This window comes from Anabas testudineus, chromosome 1 (assembly GCF_900324465.2).
Source record: "Anabas testudineus chromosome 1, fAnaTes1.2, whole genome shotgun sequence".
NCBI classification, from domain to species: domain Eukaryota; kingdom Metazoa; phylum Chordata; class Actinopteri; order Anabantiformes; family Anabantidae; genus Anabas; species Anabas testudineus.
In genome coordinates this window covers 25,842,807-25,865,116 of record NC_046610.1, presented here as the reverse complement: position 1 = coordinate 25,865,116, position 22,310 = coordinate 25,842,807, and the positions used below count along the sequence as shown (strand labels likewise).

At 40.8% G+C, this 22,310-nt stretch overlaps 1 protein-coding gene across 1 annotated transcript; it reads left to right on the top strand.

Annotated features, from left to right (window-relative positions):
* The first annotated feature begins 1,643 nt into the window (after positions 1–1,643).
* Positions 1,644–21,124, top strand: LOC113161363 (neuronal membrane glycoprotein M6-a-like). The gene is made up of 7 exons (XM_026358901.1): positions 1,644–1,776; positions 11,235–11,427; positions 12,394–12,550; positions 14,986–15,139; positions 16,356–16,432; positions 16,582–16,647; positions 18,547–21,124. Exons 1-7 carry the CDS (start codon positions 1,740–1,742, stop codon positions 18,697–18,699), a joined length of 837 nt encoding a protein of 278 aa, XP_026214686.1. The 5' UTR covers positions 1,644–1,739; the 3' UTR covers positions 18,700–21,124.
* Positions 21,125–22,310: the final 1,186 nt, after the last annotated feature.

The window sequence follows — 22,310 nt, the reverse complement described above, 5'->3', positions numbered from 1 at the left end:
CCGCTGGCATAGTAAGCTGGCCAAAGGAGGAGATGGAAACCACTGACATCAAGACAAGAAAGCTCCTCACAATGCACGGAGGGTTCCACCCCAAATCCAGCACCCTGAGACTGTTCGCTAAGCGGAAGGAAGGAGGCCGAGGATTCATGAGCGTCAAAGTGGCTATCCAGGAGGAAGCAACTCAGCTCCATGAATACATCAGGAAGATGGCCCCAAATGATGCTGTGTTTAGTGAATACCTCAGGCAGCAGGCTCCAGAGGAGTAAGGGAAGGAAGAGTAGGAACCCTCATGGAAGGACAAACCCCTGCACGATATGTAACACCGGCAGATAGAAGAAGTGGCTGATGTTGACAAATCCTACCAGTGGCTGGACAAAGCTGGATTGAAAGACAGCACAGAGGCACTAATCATAGAAGCACAGGAGCAGGCTCTGAGAACAAGATCGATAGAGGCTGGGATCTACCATACCAGGCAGGAACCCAGGTGCAGGCTGTGCAAAGATGCCCCTGAAACAATCCAGCACATGACAGCGGAGCACCAAGGAAAACTCTTCAGCTCAGTGATCCCACGATGGTGGAATGAGCTGCCTAACTCTGCACGCTTCGCCACCTCACTTTCAATACTTAAAAAACTGCTGAAAACAGAACTCTTCCGCATCTTCCTTTGCACTTAAAAAAACAAAAAACTTTTCTGCTCTTTTGTACTCACATCTCTTGAAACAGAAACACTGTTTTGATAGCACTTTGCTTTGATGTTGTTTCTCCTTGACTTAGGTTAAGTTTTCTTGCCTTGTTTCTCAATTGGATAAAAGCGTCTGGCAAATGACTACACGTAAATGTAAATGGGATGCAAGATGCTAGCAGGCAGGACATACATGGAACGCCATAACCAAGTGGCCGGCATAGTGTACAGGAACATCTGTGCCGAGTACAGGCTGGAAGTCCCCAAGTCAAAATGGGACACACCTCCAAAGGTGGTCGAGAATGGCCGAGCTAAGATCCTGTGGGACTTCCAGATACAGACTGACAAACTGGTAATGGCCAACCAGGAGCACGAGAAGATTGAGAAGTACCAAGGGCTGAAAGAAGAGCTGGAAAAGATGTGGAAGATGAAGACACAAGTGGTACCCGTGGTGATAGGAACACTGGGGGCTGTGGCTCCAGCAGATCCCAGGAATAACATCTGAGATATATCTAGATATAGAGAGAGAGAGAGAGAGAGAGAGAGAGAGAGAGAGAGAGAGAGAGAGATTATTATTATAATTATTATTATTATTATTATTATTATTATTATTATTATTATTATTATTATTATTATTATTATTATTATTATTATTATCATTATTAACTGACTGGGGGTTTAGTTATAAGATAATAGCAATGTCTCAAAATGAGATTTGTGCAAAAATAGTAAATGGAAATATTATTGAATTCTACTCTTTGCATTTAAATTTTCTATAACTCATAAAACCCAATTTTAAAAGACATCTGTATCAAGAGCTAAAGCCATAGATGGATGCACAGATAGTGGCTTGAGAATCTCAGATAAGCAGAGTGAAGAGAGAGAGTAGAGCGTTGAAAAGGGGACTTCCCTGAGCCTCCATCATCTGCAGGGAGGGAATAAAAACACACACACACTCAGCCTCCCACATACACACACGTACAGTGTGCTGAGAGCTAGCGAGGGCCTTTAAACTGCTTCACACGAAAAAGAGACAAAGGGACTGTAACCTGCCACAATGGAAGAAAACATGGATGAATCCCAAAGCCAGAAAGGTAGGACAGAAGAGTCATTTGTGCATTTTATCTTTCATCACAATCGACGTTCTGCCATTGTTCTGATCGTCCATCCCACTCTGTATCCATGGGATTCCTTTGTGTGTGTGTGTGTGTGTGTTGTGGGCAGAGAGAAAGAAGACGGCTTACATGTCCTGCAACATAACAACAAATGAGAAGGCTCAGTTTGAACATTGCATTTGGACATTTTCTCTACACAGTTCCCACATACACAGGGTTTTCCTCAACTCTCTTCTCTTCAGAAACGGACAGACAGGCTGTGAATATTAATCATGCCGTTTAAATGTCTGCCCGTGATAACACCTGGGATTACACAACCCTGTTTGCTGCTGCGTCTCAATGGAGGGATGCACAAATAAGCAGGTTGTTTGGGTTGAGGAGGAGCGGGGACGGCAGACAACTGGAGGGTCAGTGTTGTTTTGGAGGCTGGACGGACAGATGGACGGACAGATGGATGGATGAATGGATGGATGAGGTGGGAGTGGCGGGGTGGGGGTGGTGGTGAATAGGGGGGAGATGATGGTGGGAGAAGGAGGGTGCACGGGGCAAAACCTTGAAATAAAGACTAAAAATCAGAGGGAGGAGGGATAAGTGGAGCCGTGATTGATGCCTCCATTGGGATTGTCTTTGTTAGCGTCCATTGTTGATGCTTCACGCTTGTCTGAGCGCCTCTCCCTCTCCCTCTCCCTCTCCCTCTCCCTCTCCTCTCCTCTCTCCTCGCTCTCTGCGTGTCCCTCTCTTTTTTCTTCTTCTTCTTTCTGCTGTCTGTGTCACTCCCTACCCTTTCCCTCCATTTTCTTAATATCTCGCTACCCCCATTCCTCTGGCTTTCTCCTGCTCTCAGTCTATTTCAAACTCTCAGCCTGTCTCTCTGCCTCTGTGGCTCTTGTTTGTCATTTTCTGTCTCTCCCTACCCCTCGATTTTGACTCATCTCCCGCTCACCTCCATCTCCCTCTCATGGTTTCCTCCCTCCCTCCCTCTCTCTCCCAGCCGTTTTTTTTTATTTTTTTTAATCATTTTAAATTTCCAGTTTTATTTAAGCCATTATTAATCCTTCTCGTATGACTGTTTTTTGTTGGTAGCATATGTGAATGTTTTTTGTGTCATCCTCCCATTACAATTTTGTTGTTGTTTTCGGCAGTGAAAATGGGCGTGTCCATTTTGTTTTTCTTTTCCCCCAGACATAAACGCTGCTGCTGCTCACACAGGTTCACAATTGATAATAAGGCAGATATAATTCAAAAATATACAATTATTTGCATTTATCACTGAGTTAACATTTATTACACTGTATCTATGGTAACACCATCCTCGAATTGTTCTCTCTTGTGTGATAGGCAGATTTGTGTGTTTTTTTCTGGAAGGAACCTGTTTTAGCCAATCAGGAAGCTGAACAGGGAGACATGATTGTTCAAGCAAACATGATTTTTCATTCTAGCCACCTTTTTTTTCTAGCTATCACCCCCACTCCTTCTGTTCATCAGTTCAACTTGTTCCCATCCCACATCCAGGCCATTCCTCTCCAGTGCTTGTCTATTACTTCCTCATTTTGTGCAGCTGTTTCTCTCCTTTCTCTCCTCGCTTTAAGAAATAAAATGCACCCAGCTCATAAAATACAGGTGTATAGTAAGGTAGGTGAGGAGAAGAGGTGGAGGCAAATGCCAAACAGCTGAGAACAGCAGTGTTGCAGGGTGGCAGTGAAGCTGTTAGAGGAGCAAATGTCTGTAAACCACTGGGTCACACAGTAAAACCCCATAGTAGCTCTACTGTCTCTGTACAGCTGCCCAATCATTTCACCATGCAGATCAATAAAGTATGTCGCTATTAAACACATGAGAGAAACAGGTTTGTTTGACATACATGAACTAAGTGCTAAACTCATAAACTGATCATAGTCATAATCAATCAAAACAAATCATTTAGAAGCAAGTGGTCACAGTGAGATGTAGTTTGAACTGGCTGATCTAAACCAGTGAATCCTGATGTCCAATCCAAAAACAGAACCCATTCACTTGGGTTCTATTAACTGAAATGATTAATGGAAAGTTGGACTTCTTTGTTATCACCTTGCATCACATTTTATACTACCAATAAAATAATCAAATGTGTTTTACTGACAGCTAGCCTTAAATTATCCACAGTCATCATTAAAGTTTGATTTTCTCCAATTTGCAAGAGAAAGTGTGACAGAGCCACTGATTCATGTGATTTTCCGTTAGCAGGTTGTCAAACAGACATCATGCACTAGCTTTGTTTTTAGAGATCTGTGGGCTTTCACTGGACTCTCTGGTTCTGGATTTGTTCACATGGAGCTTTGGGGTTCACTGAAGATTGTTATCTCTAGTTTTGGTTTATCAGGGTTTACAGTATTTGTTATTGTGACCGCTAACAGTGTGTTTTAATCTCTAACTACATTGGATAGTATTGACCTTACAGTGCTTACACAGCTCAGATGAACTGATGCATAATTTAGTATCCATATTTAACATTTATAGTGATAGAGAAGGGTTCACTGAGAGTCTCTGAGCTGCTTGGAGGAAACTACCATGAACATACAGCAGTTGACACATTAACGCTTCCTGAGAAACTGGACATCATACATCTACACAACAGTATGTTACAGGTTCTTTGTCTTCCTCTTACTACTTGAGTTTGTTAGTTTCCATGTAGTTTCTGTACAGTATAAAAATAAATTATAAGAATCTATCAGAATGAACATTATTATATTCCCCTATAATACTGTCAATAAAAATATACCATGAACTCAATATTTGCTCTGTTGGCTTATACCAAGTACATATGAAACACTGCAGTGCATCATAAGTCTGAACAAAGTCAATGGAGAGGCCGTTCTAGTGGGTGGCCAGAGGGTGCCATGGCCACCCCATACTCACCTCTATGATTATGGTCTGCCACTAAAAGTCTACACCATGAGTAAGTAAGCTAGACGATTCAGTATCTAAAACGTGCACTTCTATACAACTAAACTAAAAAAGGAAATGCTGTTTTTAGGGAGTGTAAATGCAACCACATTTCATTTTATATTAAGATGTTGATACTGAACATATCTATAAAATTAGTTGTTTGCACACAGAATTGTTCTTTTCTGCCAAAATATCTTGCAGTACAACATCTAGCTTGTCTGACTGCTGTGCTATAAAAGCGTTTATGGTTGTGTTTAGAGACTCTCAGCTTGGTTAAGGTTCAGCTGAAGTCTTTTCTAACCTTAACAACACTCACACTGGACTCTGATGTGCTCTGGACACCCACTCCAACCAACTGCTTGCTCTTTCTGTTAAGAAATGTAACGCTCCATTCATTCAAACAGTCCATACATCACTACACATCCGGTTTTCCTGCAAAAACATAATCATATTTTCAATTTAGCTACAGAGGAGTTTCATTTTCTCAGAGAATGATGGTATGTCATCGTTAATCCATTCTTAACAGAGAAACTCAAATTGATTAACAGAAAGAGTTCATTCATGATTAAAAAAGTATCAATACAAGATCCTTAATGAACCACATTAACAAACACCAACCCAGAGACTTACTGCAGGGTGTGCACTGCAGTTCTTTGATATGATACTTTTCGATCTTTGTCAGTTTTCAGTCTGCTGCTCAGTTCTTTGGAGTCTTTATTTTTTTCCAGACAAGTTATGCTAATTATGCACTTAGTGGTAAATTAGGAGGAGTCAAACAGGAGACATGAAACACATCACTTCCTGATGTGCCAAAGGGTTTTTGCCAGGGAAGACCTGTTTGTTTCTATGTTTCACAGAGAAAATAGTGTAAATATTAAAGAACTGCTGATCATTTGATTTAAATCGTTATTAAATACAATAAATAAAAAATCCAAATTACTTTTCAGGCAAATGAGTCAGGAAATATGTTTGCATGAAATCAGGTTTACAGATTCCTTATACTACTGATGGCACTGAACCTGCAAATGATTATTTGTTCAATTAATTTGTAATTTATGAGAAAGGTCAATAGAAATCAAACAGCAGTCACATGACTAAGAGTGGACCTTGTATATTTGCTTCATATCCATTTCATTATTATGACCACTAACAAAATGGAATTTAATGGAGAGAGGAAGTCAATATAAATTGGCTTAGAAGGCCCGCAGGGCCTGGGAGATGGGGAGGCAGGAGAGGACGAGAGCAGGAGAGAAGCAGAAACCCGAGAGAGAAAGAAGCTATTAAAATGGAGGATTGTCCTTTGTTCTTTGTGGGGGTAATGAAATTACCCTCTATTGACACAATAAATAAAAGTAGCTTGACACAAGGCCCATTCTGCTGTGTGAGCAGCCAGTCGGACCAGTGGCTGGAAGAGGTAAACACCAGGTTGGAATATACTATTACTCTGCTGCTGGTTAGTTTGTCCGACCAACTCTTTGCTTAAGATATGCTGTGAATTGTCTTCTACCACCATGATCTCAACATCTCCACTTGTACATAACAATCTAAATATGATGCGCTGTCCAATTTTCGGAGCACGTTCATGCTCCCTGCTGCAATAAGTTTTTCCATAGCAAACCTTTTTACGAGCTTTCCTCTAGCACCTCTGTCAGGAAATGATGGCATCTTTGTACATGAAATATTTAAAACTCATGAGATCTGCTGAGCACTTTCATCCTCCCATTGGGATGAACCTTGTTAAGATTGTGGGAAAGGACAAGAACATCATCTCAGTGAGGAGCTGGACTGACCTGGATGCTGGGAGGAGATGGTTTTTCTAGAGGAGCTCAGACCACTTCATTCTTCAGTGCACAGGGAGATGTACACTACGTGATCACACAAACTGTGGTTTAATATCTTCCTCTGTAGCTGTGATGAATCAGTAGTTGTCTGAGACCAAACTACATAATGTTGTGATACACAGTATAATGTACAGTGTATTATCACTTGTATTCAAATCGGCTGAGAATCTAAAAATCTTCCCATATCAGTCAGCGAGCCTGCTGTCACTGAGTCCTGGCTGAGTTTCCACTTTTCACTGTTTTGTGGAGCTGCTCCAACAGTAGTCTGAGGATGACATCACCACTACGGTCTGTCTCTCTGCTTCTCCTTATACAGAGGGAGTGGTTCAAACCTCCACTTACACATTTACAGTAAAAATGTTAATGAATTTTTGATCCAGCTGGTTTTCGATTGAAACTTTAGAATATATTGCAAGTTATTTGTTAACAAATTCAAGGATTTCTGGTGGCACTGTCTGTACTCAGCTTGATGAAGTAGTTTCCATTGCTCTTAATCATTTTGCAAAGTTTTTTCCTCATTTTAAAAATGTCTTGGCAGCTCATACACTGCTTTAATCACAGATTTGAGAGTTGGCTGTATTTGAACCCTCAGTTACAATACAAAAAAAACATACTTGGGAATTTGAAGGGAGCTAAGAAAGAACTGTGAAATGCAGATTATTCCAAACATCTGTTTCCTGAAGTTCGCACATCAACAAACAGGGTCTGTGACTATTTCTATTCAGGAGAGCTACAGGTACAAACATCAGCTTGTGATGTAGAAATATAGCTTTTTATGTTACTCTGGAACCAGCAGCTATAACCTTTACAAATTATTTGAAAGTATGCAGGGATGAAATATCCAGATTGCTTAAAATATAAATGTGTAGTGCATTTTATTTAGATAGTTTGAACAGCATAACTTTAAAAAATATATAATAGCTAATGAGAGCTGATCAGTGATTTTTCCACCACATCATCCAGACATCACTCAGATGTAGTGATGTGTTGACAAAGAAGTACAGGGTACTGTGACTCTTGATAAGTTTGTGGCTCTGCAGTGGACAGCCTTTCTATAAACAGAGTTTCCACCTTTTACTGTGTGTTAACAGCAAAGACAAACGTGGCCAAACTCTTACACATTTCTGCTCAGGCACTGTGGGGATTGTGGGCTGGGATTGTGACCAGATGATGGCTAATCTCTTCTGTGACAGATGATGGTGAAAACTGACTTTGCTAGTGATGCACAGGCTTCCAGGATATTTCCATCACAGTGTCAGCCACATATATGCTGTAGTAGGTCCTTGCTCTACCCGTCCATCAGTGCAGTAGGTGATGTTTATAATATAACTAAATTACATTTAGGAACAAAAAGGCCAATAAATAGTTTAAAGTTAGAGAACAGATTGTGATTTGGATAAATAAAAGTGCTGTTTCCTTGCTTTGAAATTTTGCAACTGCAACCACTGTATTGCTGCTGTGAAACTTGAGGAAATAACAAAACTGTGGACGGTACTGTATCTGTGACAAACACGGACACTGCTCCTTTTGTCTGTGTGCAATGGGCGAAGGGTTTGAGAGGAAAGGAAGGATTTGTGGATGAGGGTTTGATTGGCAGCTCCCTCCATTAACTGTGTCACACAGAGTAGATCCATATAATCCATATGAAAAAAACCTTCCTAAATCTGCTGCACAAAACATTATCACATTAAACTTGATCACATGCAAACAGGCAGATGATACCGTTGTTTTGTTGAATAACCAAACTTGTCATTTTCTTTGACTCTTGAGTGCATCTTTGTGTTTCTGCCTCTGTGTGTCTGTGTGTCTGTCTATGGGAGAAACCTCGGTAATCCTGTCTCAGAGCTAAGAAACAGTGATTCACACACACACACACACACGCACATGCAAATACCGCTGCTCTGTCAGACAATCAGGCTAGACAGCGCTGCCCAAATTGCTGCCTAATGAGCACCGACACTCAATGTGAAAGTATGAATGTGTGTTTGAGTTTGAAAAGCCAGAGCCGATCTGTGTGTGTGAGCCAGATAACGCACAATGATCATAAACAATTAGGGCTGCAACTAAGGATTTTTATTATGAATTAATCTGCCCGTTCTTTTCTTAGACTAATTAATTTAACAAAGTCTCATTATACTTTTTTCAACCCAACATTTTGTCATCAGATGTCTTTATTTGTCAGTTGAACAGTCCAGAGAGTGTGTGACTTTTTTTTGGATACAGTATATATTAAAGTAAGTGTGATAAGACAGCAAAACAGGTTTTCTAAACAAACAAAAACAGAAAACTGCCTCACATATAGAACCGTGTATAGATGGAATACCATTTGTGTTTAGCCTGTCCCAGTTTTTACCAGGCCACCGGGTCTTTCCTGCATTTAAAACCCAAATACAGGAATATGACGAGGATTATAACATGGCTCAAATTCAGGACGCACACTTACACACTGTCAGAAACACAACTGCACAGTCATACACAGGAAAATATTTGCACATATATCAAAACATTTAAATGCAAGCCACAAACAGACTGTATAACACCCCTCCCCCCCCACAGCAATACCTTCACACATGCTCATAACACATTTATATCACAATATCACGCTCCTGCTCTCTGTGTCTGTCCATCTGCCACATAATGCACTAATATGGACTAAATATAATTCTTTTTCTTGTGTAAAAATGATGGAGATGAATTGATTCTGGTGTGTGTAAGAAACCAAGATGGGCACGTAGCTCATCAGCAATCACTGTTTTATTAAATGGAGTCAGTGCAAAATGGTACCTTTCTACTGGGCATAGCAGCCATTTTTGTTTCTGGTACTGGCTCATATTTTGTCAAGAAACACACTGAAATATGTATCATCTCCACAAATCAACATGATAATGACAACAACAGACCTTGCGTCTATGCAAATAGGCACGACTGTTTAGTGTGTGCCGCGTTGGATAACGTGCATTGGTGTCACTGTAACGCTCACAGAGCTGCGCTGTTGTCATGACAACACTACAGGCAAAGTGGGTCAGCAGGCTCCTGCCACACCCATGTTGTCATGGCAACAAGACCGGCCAATTAACCCTCAGCAGCACAATGACTTTCACACACACACAAACAAACCCTGTTCTGTGCAACAGGGAGGTGGATGAGGGAGAGGATGTGTGTGAGACTCTCTTCATCTCTCGCTTGCTCCCTGTTTGCTGGATTCAGTGAGTTGGAGCTGGGCTTATTTGAAAGACTGCAGGTGTAAGTGTGTGTGTGTGTGTGTGTGTGTGTGTGTGTGTGTGTGTGTGTGTGTGTGTGTGTGTGTGTGTGTGTGTGTGTTAAGGCTGAGATGGAGACATTTTGAATTGAAAGCTTAGAGTATGGAGAACAACTAGATATAGCTGAGGTGGGACATTTAACATCACAGCTAGCTGTGATAGGCTAACATGGCTGTCAATCAGGCAGAGACAGCAACTGCTGTACAAGACACACAAGATACAAGTACACAAGATTAAACAAGGCAAAACGTTGAAACCCCACTTATTTTATATATATATATATATTTCTGGGATTTTTTGGGGGGAAAGGTTCAGCAGATTGAAGAGCTGCATCTTCAAACACACTTGGTTAAACTCAGTGACGCTGATCTTACTCTGACTGTGGACTGTGTTTCTTGTACATGCGTGTCATCATAAATGAGTTAAACAATGACTTCACACCTATTAGAATTGTTGCCGTTCTACATGTTTGTTAGCAGAAACCCAGCTTTCATACAAAGGCTTGTTGTCATTAATACAGATATGTGGGTTGTTCAAGTATTTCCAGGCTGAAAACAGTTTCCCCACACTCCGCTAAAAGAGGAAACTATAGCAAATCACAAAGGCCGCCACACAAGTGAGTCATTTGAAAATGCCTGAATTGCCACTGCACCGTTATATAATTTGGCAGGTGGAGAGCTGTTGTGATGCTGTATGTGAACACAGGACTACAAAGAAAAAGAGAAGCAGTGATCAGAAGACAAGTCACTGGCTGAGAGGAGCTAAAAGTTGCATCAGCAGTAAAGGATCCAGCAGAGTTTCTTTAACTGACAGGTTGATGTGGCTCAGAACTGTTTGTAGAAAGCTGTGATGTTCATCCAATTGCAAACAAACATTAACCCTAACCCTTGGTGGCATGTGGACACGCAGATAGTTTTGGTTTTATATGATTTGATATCCCTCTTTAAGATTCCCCCTGCACCAGGGCAGTGGTGATAAATATCATTTACACAGTGTGTAACCTCACAGTCTGTTCATGACACCTACAGCACCAAGGTAACAGAGTTATTCTACCTCTGTCTCCTGTGTGAGCTCTGATGTCCATGCTGTTTGTTTGGTACATTTATCGCCCAAAACAAGTGGCCAATTATGAACGTTTTTCAATTCTCAATCAATTGAAACCATTAAACTGACACATGGACTGATCATTAATGAATGCACTTGAATGAATGCATTTGTTTCATCTCACCACTCTCAACAGAGCTGTCACTGTCAATAGAGACAGGACACTGGTACTTGCATGGTTATTGGGAATCTGTTTCTCTGGGGTATTCATGTTTAGTTATGTTTGAGTGGATTCAGTTTAGTCATGGCTGATATTGTTTATGTTTTACTTGAGATGCCTAAGCTGCTGTGTCTGTGTGTTTTTCAGGCTGTAAGGAGTGCTGTGAGCGCTGTGTGGGCAGCCTGCCCTGGGCCTCTCTCATAGCCACGATCCTCCTTTACATGGGCGTAGCCTTGTTCTGCGGGTGTGGCCACGAGGCTTTAAGCGGCACCGTCACCATCCTCCAGAACTACTTTGAAGTCGTCAGAGCCCCGGGACAAACACTGGACGTGTTCACCATGTGAGTGACACTTGTGACATTACCTTCTTTCTCTTTTCACCCCTAAATGAACATTTAATGAACTATAGTGCCATAAACATGAATTGTTAAGTACGTGCTGTTTTACCAGAGCCATAGGTTTCACAGTTCACTTCCTGTCTCCTGAGCAGAATAAAAGGAGTTTGACTTTTACAATAGATATATTTGGTTATTTAGTTCAACCAGAAGCTTGTCCAGTGTTCTAGTATCTAGTATATTTGAGTCACACTTGCTTACCGTGGTGCACATGTAGAAGGAGATGGATAGTTCATTCAGAGTAAGCAGTGCAAAGACAGTTGTTGGTGTTGATGTTCTGACTATAGACATCTCAGAATTGCATCTGAAGCGTTGTCACTCTGCTGGTACTTTGATTTTATCTTTTAACTAATCTAACATCAAATGCACAGAAACAAAGAACAATTCTTAAAATGTCCATAAACCATATTAATCAAACACTACCACCCCAACATGTTAGAAGGGGAAACACAACAAAGCAGTAAATCAACATGTTGAGTAAAGGGATAGGAAGAAAGTGCAGTAGGGGTTAAGCCTGGTCCCTGTTGCTGCTTTATTCTTCTTCTTTATTGACATGTCACCAATGACGGCAGCAATGGGGATTTCATTTCTGCTTATAGTAGTAGTTGTTTTATGTCTTTACTGGAGATCTCATGGTAATAAATAGGACATGTGTTTTCCACTGGTAATAACCCGGAACCTGCTGGTAGCCCTGCCCACGAGGTGCAAGCCAGTAAATGCCTCCGCTAAGCCTCCATCCCATATCCCAGTTCCTTCTCCAGCTTCATGTATTACCTCTGTCTTGTTTATGGTGATTTAGCTGATGATACACATTAAGTCTACAAATGGCACTTCAAGATTCAGCCTAGCATGAAAATAAATAAATACTCGTGAATCACTGACACTGTGGGTGTGTATGTGTTCTCTCCTCAGTATTGACATCTTGAAGTATATCATCTATGGCCTTGCAGCTGGATTCTTTGTGTTTGGAGTGCTGTTGCTGGTGGAGGGCTTTTTCACCACTGGGGCTATTAGAGATCTCTATGGAGAGTTCAAGATCACTGCCTGTGGACGCTGCCTGACTGCATTCGTAAGAAAACTAATAGGTTTCCTGTGATGTACTAACGCATTTTGTAGTAACAGAAAAATTAGGTGATATTTTCCTAGTGTCACTCAAAGAAGTGATCTTCTTTCTCTGTGCCCTAGAGCACAAAACAAATATGCTGTGTCTCACTGTTGTGCTGGGTGTCATTCATTATCATAAAGATGTGCACAACTGCACATCGCCTGAGCAGCATTTAGTTCTCACCAGAGCATCAAATGTGTATGAATCCATGTTTGGTACATTAAAAGAACAAGGGGATGTGTACTGCTGCTGACTGCTGCAAGAAAAAAAAAACAATTTCAGTTCAGTGCATTTTTTACTTGTTAATAAAATGACCACTACAGGTCATCAGATATGAAAGAAACAGGCTAAGTTGAGCTATTAACTTATTATTATTATTATTATTATTATTATTATTATTATTATTATTATTATTATTATTATTATTATTATTATTATTATAATAACACTATTCTACATTGAACAATGTTATTGGCAGCTGGGAAAGTAGTAACTTCTCAGTAGTGGGTGTTTGTTTTCAGGATAATGGGCTCAGCTTTGGCTACAGTACTTGTAACCAGACATGCATTAAGATAACACTAAGTAATAAACTGCTTGTCCAAAAAAACATATTTTGTCAGGCCGCGTTTAGCTTTGATTACTGCATATACTTGCTGTTGCATAGCTTCAATAAGCTTCTGCAATGTCACAACATTTATTCTCACCAAGATCTTGTATTGATGATAGGAGAGTCTGATCGCTGCACAAAGTCTTCTCCAGCACATCCCAAATATTGTCAATGGTGTTAGGGTCTGGACTCTGTGGTGGCCAAACTATGTGTGAAAATAATTTGTCATGCTCCCTGAACCTCTCTTTCACAATTTGAGCCTGATGAATCCTGGCATTGCAGCTTTGGAATATAGCTGCCCGTGATCAGCAAAGAAAAAATCCATTGATATAATAACCTGATCATTCAGTATATTCAGGTAGTCGGCTGACCTCATTCTTTGGACACATAACGTTGCTGAACCTAGACCTGACCAAGTGTAGCAGCCCCAGATCATAGCACTGCCCCCACAGACTTGTACAGTAGACACTAGGCGAGAAGTTACTACTGCATCAGTTAGGGTTCAATAGCCTGTTGCCAGCTGAAACATAATCATCTGTGCTGTAATTACCCAGTGGTAGACTCTTACCTATTTGCTTAGTTAAATTCAGGTGATGACTTTTATTGTTATTAAGTTTTATGTTTCGCTTGTTTCACATTTGCTCATACATGCGTACCTGCAGTGTCCTCTTCTTGGCCACTTCAGGTGCTGTCCAGTATTTAGAATTCGAACTGCAGCACAACTTTTAAACTGTGCTGTGTCAGCCTTACAGATTGTTCCTTTGACTTGAACAGATGGAGCTAGCTTTCTCTTGTTTCACACTTTTGTGCTCCTAGTGGCACTGCTATGCAAGCACGTTGGTGATTTTCTTTTTTTTTTTGTGCTTGCTTAAACTTAATTTATACACATAGATAGATAAATAGCTATGTATGTATGTATGTATGTATGTATGTATGTTTGTATGTTTGTATGCACATAGATACATATGAATGCAGGTAATTCCAAAGGTTTGACTTCACACTTCACCACCAGCTTCACATAGCTTCATTCATTTTTCCATGTATCATATCATGGAGCAATGCAAACATGGATTAAAAGTGCAAAAAAGATTCTAATTGTGAACAAACCTGAGCTGGTTTCTCTATGCCTTATCAGCCTAACAGATCTTTGTTGCGTTATTCCCTGACAAGGCACGTTTCTTACTGTAGGCACATTTGATTCTTGTGGAGGAGGGTGATGGTGAGAGGGAGATTGGGCATTGTCTAATTTTTCTTCACATCTTTACAGTTCTTACTGCAGTGGAGAAGAAGGGTTTGCTGGTGCAGGCCTCTGGAGACAGAGCTCACATCTACACATACAGTTTTCCATCACTGACATTGACTTATTTTCTGAAAACGTGCCCTAATTTTAAGCAAAAATCCTAACCTTACTCAAACTTTGAACTAAGTCATCACTATTAAATTAGTGGTTTCCTCACATGCACTATCATCTGGTCCCCATGAGGAAAGCCATGTCTCCACAACTATGTATACAGGCTTAGGTCACATAAGAAACAAAACACCCACACAGTGTGTAGCTTGTGAGAAAAGCTAAAAAGCAAAAGAAGACAGATAAAGAACAGTGAGAACTATTAGTGGTATAAATTGTGTACTCATGCATCAGTGTGAAATGACATGTCCACCTGTCTGTGAGTGCAATCTATGAGAACCTGTTGTTTGTAGCTTTACGAGAAAAAAGTGTGGTTAGATAATATGTCAGTGGAAAACACATCACGTCTCTGTCAGTCATTCTGTCCTGGCCTTGTGTCTGCAGCTGTTGTTCCTGGCCTACCTCTTCTTCCTGGTGTGGCTGGGAGTGACAGCATTTACCAGCCTGCCAGTCTTCATGTACTTCAATGTTTGGTCCATGTGTCAGAACGCCAGCTTGGTGGAGGGACCCAAACTTTGCCTGGACCTGCGTCAATTTGGTATGAGATGATATAATATGTGGGGTGTATTACTGCTGGATTGATGGATGTGGCTTATCTGCCCTGTCTTGTGTAATGTTCTTAAAGTCATAGCTGCGAAAGGTCTTCACCAACAGAATGTTAGAAAATTCCTCAAGTTCAGGAGTCAGCATGAAAATGAAGAAGGCCTTCTCTGATAGGAGAGAGACAGCATCTCTCCACTTTGAGCTACAAGGCATTAAGACAGGTGAAGTCAGGACATGCTCTCCCATTCCTCTAACAGAAATTCTCAGTCTTTGTTTCTTAGCTTTCTGGGGTTTAAGCTTGGTGTTTTTTGACTTATTCATTTTTGCACCATGCTGCTCTGCTCTGAAAATGACTGTAGCTTATATTGATCATGTATTGGATGACAACATTCAGACCACAGCTACAAGTTTTAAATCTCTTTTCCCTCTTAAAGTATACACCGTTTCATGATCATCCACAGACTTTGTTAATCAGCTTTTGGGTTACATACACAATAGGTTCAGAATCCCAATTACCCAATTTTCTCATACTGCATATATCCTCCCACCTTCAGCAGGAAACTAACCAAAATACCAAATTGGCACAGACAATGGAAAAACCTGTGTGTGCATGACAGAACTGCCAAATTGCCAGTAGAGGCTGACAGTGTATGCCATGTGCTGCAGCAAGGACAATACACAGTAGAACAGCCCACAGAAAAGAACCTATGAATCAATATTAATCTAATCAACCCACTTTTAAAGACAGACAATGACTGACTCCAGTCTGTGTATTTGTATTTATTTGTATCAGGTTTCCTTCCCTAAAAGTTACTATTACATTTTACCAGCATGCTGAGAAATGATGTGTCTACATGTGTCTCTTCTAGGACAATACTACCTAAAGAGGATATATTGTGTCTAAAAACATACAGGTAGTGAACAAACCACTGTAACAACAACGAGCTAATTATATGAATCATTTAGTCCAAAAAGACTAAGAATATCTTAAGGAGCATAAAAGTCAGTAGAGATGTTTTCTGAATCTGTTACACTGTCTGTTACACTTCTCAATGTAATCATCTGCACACTAGAGACGTTTAGACACTCAGTATTAGTGTAGACTCATGTTGCTCAATTTATACATTGTGCATCTTGTACATAGTGTCTTTCACTGTGTTCTGCTTGCTGAGGATTACTAATGATTCCATTGTTTTGGTTTTGTTTTTAAGGAGCAGTGACCATCTCTGAAGAAAGAAAGTTGTGTACGGGATCTGAGAAGTTCCTCAAGATGTGTGAATCCAATGAGGTAAGAAAGCACAGAGACAGTGGCTGGAGCTTCTGTATTTGAAGTGATACATGTACTGTATGCGGATACACAGATAGCACTGATCACTGGCCTCTATCAAAACTCCTAACTTCCATCACAAGTTGACACTGGTGGTGTTTGTGTTGCAGCTGGACTTGACCTTCCATCTGTTTGTGTGCGCACTGGCAGGAGCAGGAGCGGCTGTCATTGCCATGGTGAGACTAGTATTTCACTGGATAAGTATGTTTTAACTGTCTCAGTTGTACATAATGTACAATCAGAAATGCAAATATTAAAGAAAAATGCTGCATCTTCAAACTTACCTGGAGGGAGGGAGGGGGAGAAGAGAATCTACTCTGGTGTGTCTGCAGTACCACAGACAGTGAGTCACCAAGCTGCTGAGCTGTGGAGAGCATCACTTCTGTCTGATACCCTTCCCTACATGATACATGCGTGTAGGTATTTACTAACCTGGGATGCATAGTGTTTCTCCAATAGCATAAAAGCAGAGCATTCTCACTCTCATCCGTCCATTTTCTGTTCCTACTTATTCCTGCTCAGAGTCACAGGGGGTTGGAATCCATCCCATTAACACTCTCCACCTCCCCCACAGAGAAATAAAAAAAGGGAAGCCTTTCAACACAGCAGTAGGAGGGATGGAACATGTTTTGTGACTTGCTGAGGTTTCTCTACTGAGAGGCAGAAGTATGTGATGAGTGTAGAATCTACATAATAGGTGTGTTGAAGGGACTGTCTCTATTCAGGATGCTGTAGTATAATGTCATATAATACAAATGAAAAATGTTAAAGGAAACATTGATTAGTTCCACAGTGTCCCACAGTGGGGGGAGCCGTAGACGACTGTTCTACCACCGGAGCTACTTCCACCCCCTTTGTCTATGGTCGAGATTCAAGGTTCAAAACCCTTATTAATCCCAGAGGGCAACTGGTTTGCTTGTTACTACATTTGTGTACGAGCCACCAGTTGTGTGCTGCTTTTGGATGTGATGATGTAGCTGTAAACACAACACATGATGTACATTATCACATTACAAAGTCTCCCCCATTATTAGTCGTGGTATTTGTCATTTATTTACTACACATCCTGGAGACAAAGGGCGATATTATAATTAGTCCGCTGACATTTGAATGTGTCCAGTGTTCATGCTGCTATGAGAGAAATATCTTCAGCTGATAAACTCTTCACTACGTCCACTACACATCAGTGCCTGGCAGGTAGTGTACAGTGGGTTTTTAGAGTTTCTTTACTGAGCTAAATATTGTGAGCCAGAATCTTTGTGACAGCAAACCAGAACCTTAATGTATCTTTAATTTGAACTAAGTGACGTACTATCAACCTCCACAGCTAATATGAAAACTGAGTACAGCCGCTTTTAAGAGAAGTCAGCAGCAAAACACAACCCCGCTTGTTGGAGGTAATTAAGGTTATTATGAAGTGATTTGGGGGGGGGGGGGGGGGGGGGGTTCCAGGTATATTTAACCCTTGTGTTGTGGTTCAACACCCACTCATAGTGCAGCTGTTCACACCTTCATTCACGTGACTGAAGTGATCGTAGCCAGGATGTTAATGTCATTATGACTCAGTTAATACCTGACTCTGAACCAGTCAGTTAAAAGTAAAGAAGGATTAGAAGGATAGAAGGTGAGACATCTTCAACAACCTCCATCGCGTCCAGCTGATATGAGTTTAACAATGACCTGGAGAACTGAGAAACCTAAAACCATAATACGCTAACCGCACATTACATTAAGTTCATACAGTTTTTATTAAATCTAGTGAAAATGTAACAGGATGATGTGAGTTCAGAGGGAACTCCATGGAAAGGAAGCAGGGTTTTTGAATCCAGTTTGATTTAGTTAATGAAATTACTTTCTGTTAAAACTGGGAGGAAGGTGATAATTCAGATATAGATTTATTATTGAGGTCACAGACGGAGGAGGAATCATACTGAGCTGCTTCATGTTAACAGTCTCAGGGTGCTGAAAAATTACAACCTGGAAAAAGTCAAATTCATGCTGCTGTGTTGGGTTGTACTGAAACTAACAAACTAACAGTTGAATTTTCATGAACCCCAACTCTTCCTTCCCTTCAGGTCCATTTCCTGATGGCTCTTGCTGCTAACTGGGGCTATCTGAAGGACGCCAGCCGGATGCAAAAGTACGAGGACATCAAGTCAAAGGAGGAGCAGGAGCTGCATGACATCCACTCAACACGCTCCAAAGAACGCCTCAATGCCTACACATAAACACACAGCTGCGAGAAACGACACACACACACACACACACACTTACCTGTCAGAAACACACATGATAATACACACACACACACACTCTGCCTGACACAAAGTATAAGCAGAAACATACACTATATGCAGGAGTCAATACCAAACACATTCAGACTCACAAATAAAGACACCAATAGACAGAAATTAGTAACTCAAAAAAGAAAAACAGAATAAATAAGTCCCATCACCGTCCTCGTGCCTGCAGTAGATCGTTGACTAATGTGGTTCGTGCTGACACGTTTTTCCACTGTGCTGGTGGAACCTTGCCACCTGCCATGTGCTTGTACACGAAAAGAAGCTTTTGGCTTCACTTTAAAAGTAAAAATGAATCCCAAAATAACTTCCCTCATCAGAGGAAGGGGTGCAGAAGATTGCAACTAAACATATAAATAACTGCTTCAAATGGTTAACTGATAATCAGCTTTACGGAGTTGCTGATTAATATAAAATATTGATTGAGATTGACCAAGACAGACCTCTCTCATTTTGGAGCCCTAGCCAGCGCAGTTGATCCTAAACAGCCACACAACATTGGATGTAAATGATCCAGTTTGCCTGTTTGCCTGTGCTTGGGCCATGCTCTGCCGAAACATTTTAGTAAGATGCCACTTTATGCTTGTGCCAGTTCCACCAGCCACACAGTCGCTGAAAGTGCTGAACGGCTTCATCGCCACAGCATAAGCTGTCAGCGCAGCAGACTGAAGCCAGCGATCTCCAGCAGACACGGGGGATGACTTTGGTGTGTATGGGCTCGTCATTTAACATGGTGGCCATCCAACAGGACATGAACCAACAGCCTCAATACCTGCAGTACACACACACACACACACACACACACACACACAACTCATCTACACTCAAACACACACTCATGCATTGATGTGGCTGAATGGTCGGTGTTGTGAAGGCAGTGTTGTACGGTGGTGTCATGCTGTGTCGTGTCGTTTCGCCACTTTATGATGACTGGTATCGCAGAGAAACATGGTCCCCGATGAAATATGTACCTCCTGGGTACAAATGGGTAGCTTTGCTAACTTTTCCTTCCCTCCCCCTCTTTTACCTCCTAACCTGATCCCTCTTCTTTCTCCACTCTCTGATTTCTCCATCCTGAGCCCAGTTTCATTAGTTGTTGCACACACTGTAAAATACAGTGTGTCCCAGAAGTGGCCATTTGCAGACTGGGATGTTGGGTTTTTGCAACGAAATTTCATTAAGCAAGCTAAAGTTAATTTTAACAATTGAACCACACAGTGAGTGATAAAATATGCACATGAATTAATGATAATAATAAAATATTGCTTTATTTGTACATGTCCGACTCCTGTTATCAGAGTAAAAGCACTTAATATGGCAATAAGAGGCCATTCAAAACAACTACTGAAACAGGGCTTCGTGTCCTTCCCCCTTCACCCCAGGTTGTACAAACTTGTGATTTGTCCTCAGAAACAGCACATCTTAGCAGCACAAAGTCTTTTTAACGTGTGTTTTAGTCTCATCGATCTGTTAAACAATGTTCTTTCTCACTTTTTGGAGTTTCGCCACATTTTTATCGGCATTATTTCTGTGTAATATTAGCATCTGGGGTATTTGAGTGGGGTAGGTTTGGGGTTTGGGTTATATCTTTTTCACATTTTCATGTAATGAATTCTGTACTTCAGTGGTTTTGCACAAACACACACAAATACACACTAACACACACATAAACACATGCGTATACACCAATCATCTTGAGACTTTGGTTATCACTTTTCATTGTCATGTTTTCTTCTTTAGTTTCGACAAGCCCTAATGAGACCAAAATGTATTTGTAAGTTGGATTTAAACAAATAAATCACTGATACTAATATTTAGCTTTGGTGAACTGAACAGGCGATTACTGTGAATTCCAGATTGGGTCATGCTTCTGCCGAAACGGCTTTACTGAAGGTTTGTCAGAATGTGTCAAACTGTATTTATTTTCTAAGCGGTGTCACTGTTTGGAATATAGTTTGCAGAGTTTGGGTGGGAATCGGCGAAATAGATGGGCGTAGTGAGATGCAGTGTGGAGCGGGGGTGCTGATGAAAACAGGAAAAGGAGGTGACACTCAACACAAGTAGCTGCAGGGATTGACACTCGCTGGAGCAGTGTTACAGGGAATGTAGTCCTACATAAATGATGTCCCAGCTAATAAGCTCCTAGATGTCTCAGTGGTTAGATTCTTATATCTCGGATGCTGTACACTGCATCACTTTTGGATCAGCAGAACTTTAGTATGTTGATGCAATGTTACAATATCTTCTGTGATCTGTAGACTTGATCTTCAAATTGGGATTTTCTATTGTCAACATAATAGAGATTGATTTGCTGCTGCTAGTTTTTGATAGAATAATTAGTTTAATCTATAGTTGCGATGCCAAAAATCAGGGCAATGTTGATCCCTTGAGAGGGAGGAATTTGTTCTTATGCAGTGTAAAAAAATGTTCTAATTAAACGTCAGTGTATCCAGTATCCAGGGCTGTTCTGTTTGTATTATATGTTAAGTTGTGTTGAGCCAGTCATTAGAATAAGATAAGTGTACGTGATGTCCTGGTCCTAGCTGTGAAAGAAAGTGATGATTCTCTATCTGCCAGTAGAGACGACGAGAGGGTTTGTCTTCAGAGTGACTACTGCATCGGCCACGGTGATAGTGGTGATGACACTGGTTTGATGTGACAAGACTACCAGCACACACACACATACATACACACACACACATGCACACACATGCACACATTCACACACACTCCACCACCGCCATCACTCTGAGCCATAATTCTTTGATCTTTTACTTTTCACCAATATCATTTCACTATTTTATTATCAACTTTTAATCTTTGTAAATGTGAAATCATTGAATTAGAAAAAAAATAGTTTTCCTTTTTTTTGTGGGCACTGTACCCACATTAACGCTGTATAAAGATATACAAATATGTGAAACGGTTGAAATGAGCAGCCTGGAGAATGATTTCCTATTGGTTACTGAGTCTGGAGACGGTCCATCCTACGAGAGCTGCATTTACACACACACGCCCGTGCACGTGATAGAGTCTTTGCAATGCAGTGGTTGACCAGCATGAGATTATCCTGTTTCAAGACTCTGCAAGATGGGTTTCATATAGTGTTGGATATATTGGTTGACTTAGTGAAACATTGATCTATCTAACATTATCTAAAATGAGTGGTTTGCTTGAAAACAGTTTGGCAATAATGTTAAATATACAGGATGGTAGGTGCAGCAAAGGAGGAAAAATGTCCAAAAACACCGGTATAGTTCTCTGAGAGGCAGATACAGTAACAATGTGGTGCCTCGGGCTCTATTCCAATGTGTGCATTCTCAGTTTTAATGATCAAAGTTGTGCTTGTGCAGGATTTTCCACAAACTACATGGAATCTAATTTCTTCCAGAAAAAAGAGGTGTGTGTAAATGCAGCTTACAAAACAAAAAAAAAAGTACCATCAGTGTGAACAAAGGGAGGCTCTACCAGACTCGTGTCCCGTTCAGGTGTCTCAGCTGCATACAGTCAGTATTTTTAAGGGTCTACTTTTACAGTAA

Excerpts from the sequence above, each read along its gene's own strand:
- LOC113161363 (XM_026358901.1), top strand. The coding sequence starts at position 1,740 with ATGGAAGAAAACATGGATGAATCCCAAAGCCAGAAAG. Across the intron at positions 12,551-14,985 it reads GACGCTGCCTGACTGCATTC|CTGTTGTTCCTGGCCTACCT; the intron begins GTAAGAAAACTA and ends TTGTGTCTGCAG. Across the intron at positions 16,648-18,546 it reads GAGCGGCTGTCATTGCCATG|GTCCATTTCCTGATGGCTCT; the intron begins GTGAGACTAGTA and ends CCTTCCCTTCAG.